This window comes from Plasmodium gaboni, chromosome 9 (assembly GCF_001602025.1).
Source record: "Plasmodium gaboni strain SY75 chromosome 9, whole genome shotgun sequence".
Taxonomy (NCBI): domain Eukaryota; phylum Apicomplexa; class Aconoidasida; order Haemosporida; family Plasmodiidae; genus Plasmodium; species Plasmodium gaboni.
This window is the reverse complement of record NC_031489.1, coordinates 1,070,833-1,073,332: the sequence shown is the minus strand read 5'-3', so window position 1 is coordinate 1,073,332 and position 2,500 is coordinate 1,070,833. Positions and strand designations below refer to the sequence as shown.

The 2,500-nt window shown below is 14.6% G+C and overlaps 1 protein-coding gene across 1 annotated transcript in view; it reads right to left on the bottom strand.

The window, feature by feature from the left end:
- Nucleotides 1-1,047, bottom strand: part of PGSY75_0931100 (putative nucleolar protein Nop52) — a gene marked incomplete at both ends in the record, with an annotated part of 2,403 nt that extends 1,356 nt beyond the window's left edge. The window contains one exon of the mRNA XM_018785715.1: nucleotides 1-1,047. This exon is cut by the window's left edge and continues 1,356 nt beyond it. Within this exon, the coding sequence (XP_018642056.1) occupies nucleotides 1-1,047 (1,047 nt within the window).
- Between the last annotated feature and the right edge of the window lie 1,453 nt (nucleotides 1,048-2,500).

Here is a 2,500-nt window from a genome sequence, read left to right as displayed (position 1 = left end):
CATATCTTCATTTTTTAAAAAATTTGTGTCATTATTATTTAAATTTATATGGTTTAATATAGCTATTTCATTTTGTTCCTCGGTTTTTTTAATATTACCATTTTGTATTCCTTTGGAAGAACTAGCCAAAATATTTTGTTCATCTGCAGTATGAAAAGCTGTTTGGAAATTTTCCAAAAAAACTGGAACTTGTTTTTTTTTGTCTTTTCCTTTTTCCTTTTGTTTTTTTTTTTTTGATGAGGATGAATTAATTAGATCATAAAAATTTTTCAAAATTTTGAGTCCATATTTTATTTTACATATATGTATATATTTAATAATTTTTTTCTTTAATAATTTTTTTTTTATATGTTTCATTTTTTTTATAAAATAAAAAACTTTCTTGTTAATAAGATCCATCACATATTTTTGATCTGTCTTGCATAAAATTTTAAAAAAAGGATCAATCAATAATAAAAATTGTTTGGTATTATAATTTGGTTCTTCTTGTTTTTTGGATTTTAAAAAATATTCATTTCCCAAAAATTCTTTTATAAATGTATCAATATAATTATAATATAATTCACTTGTATCATCAAAATATTGTAAAAATATTTTATTATATTTTTTTAGATACAGATTATTCCAAGCATTCATATGAAAAAACATTAATATTTCTGCTTGAAAAACTCTAAATAAAAATAAATATTTATTTAATCGATGAATATCTAAATTATCATACTTATTTGACATAACTTGGAAAAAACATTGAACAAAAAGAAAAACATTCTTTTTCTTTTTATTATTCTTATTATTAAATTTATGAATTAATCTACATATTTTCAAAGCAGCCTTCTTCTGTTCTTCCATTGAATAACATAACCAATAATAATAAAATAAACCCTTACATATATATGTTATCTTATGCTCATTTAATGATTTCCTATTCTTACTTATATAATCATAAAGTATATCAATTCCTTTATCTCGATTTTCCTTTTCCACGTGGCTCAACTCCACAAATATTTTCTCAATTTCGGACTTGTTAGCACGTTTGATATTATTCATTCTGTGTTATATAAATATATTGTTGTACTTTTTTTTTTTTTTTTTTTATTCTTTTTTTTGTATATATCTATATTTTATTATTTTTTTGATTCTTTTTTTGTATATATCTATAATTTTATTATTTTTTTATGATTTTTCCTTTTCTTTCCCTTGTTCTATTTTTATTTGTTCCATATCCTTATGAACAAATAATATCATAAAAAAGGACACAAATAAATATATTTATATAATATTATATATATATTTATTTATGGAAAAAAAAAAAAAAAAGTCATACAAATGTAACAATTTATATATAACCTTTTTTAAAAAAAAAAAAAAAAAAAAAAAATATATATAATAATAAATAAAAGATGCTGTATTAAAAACTTTGTATTAAAAATAATAAAATATATATATAACAATAATACCTGTTTTTTTTTTTTTTTTTTTTTTTTTTCTTATTTAATTTATTTTTTTAGATTTTTTTTTTTTTACTATTTTTATATTATTTTTTTTTTGTATATATCTATAATTTTATTATTTTTTTATGATTTTTCCTTTTCTTTCCCTTGTTCTATTTTTATTTGTTCCATATCCTTATGAACAAATAATATCATAAAAAAGGACACAAATAAATATATTTAAATAATATATAATATTATATATATATTTATTTATGGAAAAAAAAAAAAAAAAGTCATACAAATGTAACAATTTATATATAACCTTTTTTAAAAAATAATAAGAAAGATAAATAAAAAATAAAATAAAATAATAAAAACATTGTTTTCCCATATATTTTTTATTTATATAATTTTTTGTAATATATTTAAAAAATTATAAAATCATTCATTCTATATTTTTTTTTTTTTTTTTTTTTTTTTATCTTACTTAATATTTTCTTACTTTCCTTCTTTTTCTTTCATCTATATTTTTTTTATATTTTATATATTTTTTTATTTTTTATTTTTTATTTTTTATTTTTTTTTTTATTTTTCTATTTTTTGTTGATTTTCTTCTTATTTTCAACATGTATCATCCGATCTACAAATTTTGATATATATTTGTTATTTTCATTTTGATAAAAAATTGTATTTATTTTATGTTTATTTATTTATATAAAATAAATAATTGAAAACAATATTTTTTTAAAATGTAAATAAATATAAGAAAGGATATTATATTTTCAAAAAAATAAAAATAAATTTATATAAAATAAATAATTGAAAACAATATTTTTTTAAAATGTAAATAAATATAAGAAAGGATATTATATTTTCAAAAAAATAAAAATAAAATAAAAAAAAAAAAGTTAAATTATATTTATATAATATAAAAATAAATATAAATATATAATTATATATTATTTATATACAAAAAAAAAAAAAAAAAAAAAATTTTATTATACATATAGTATATGGATTTTTTTTTTTTTTTTTATAAATAAAATATTAACTATATAAAAAATAAA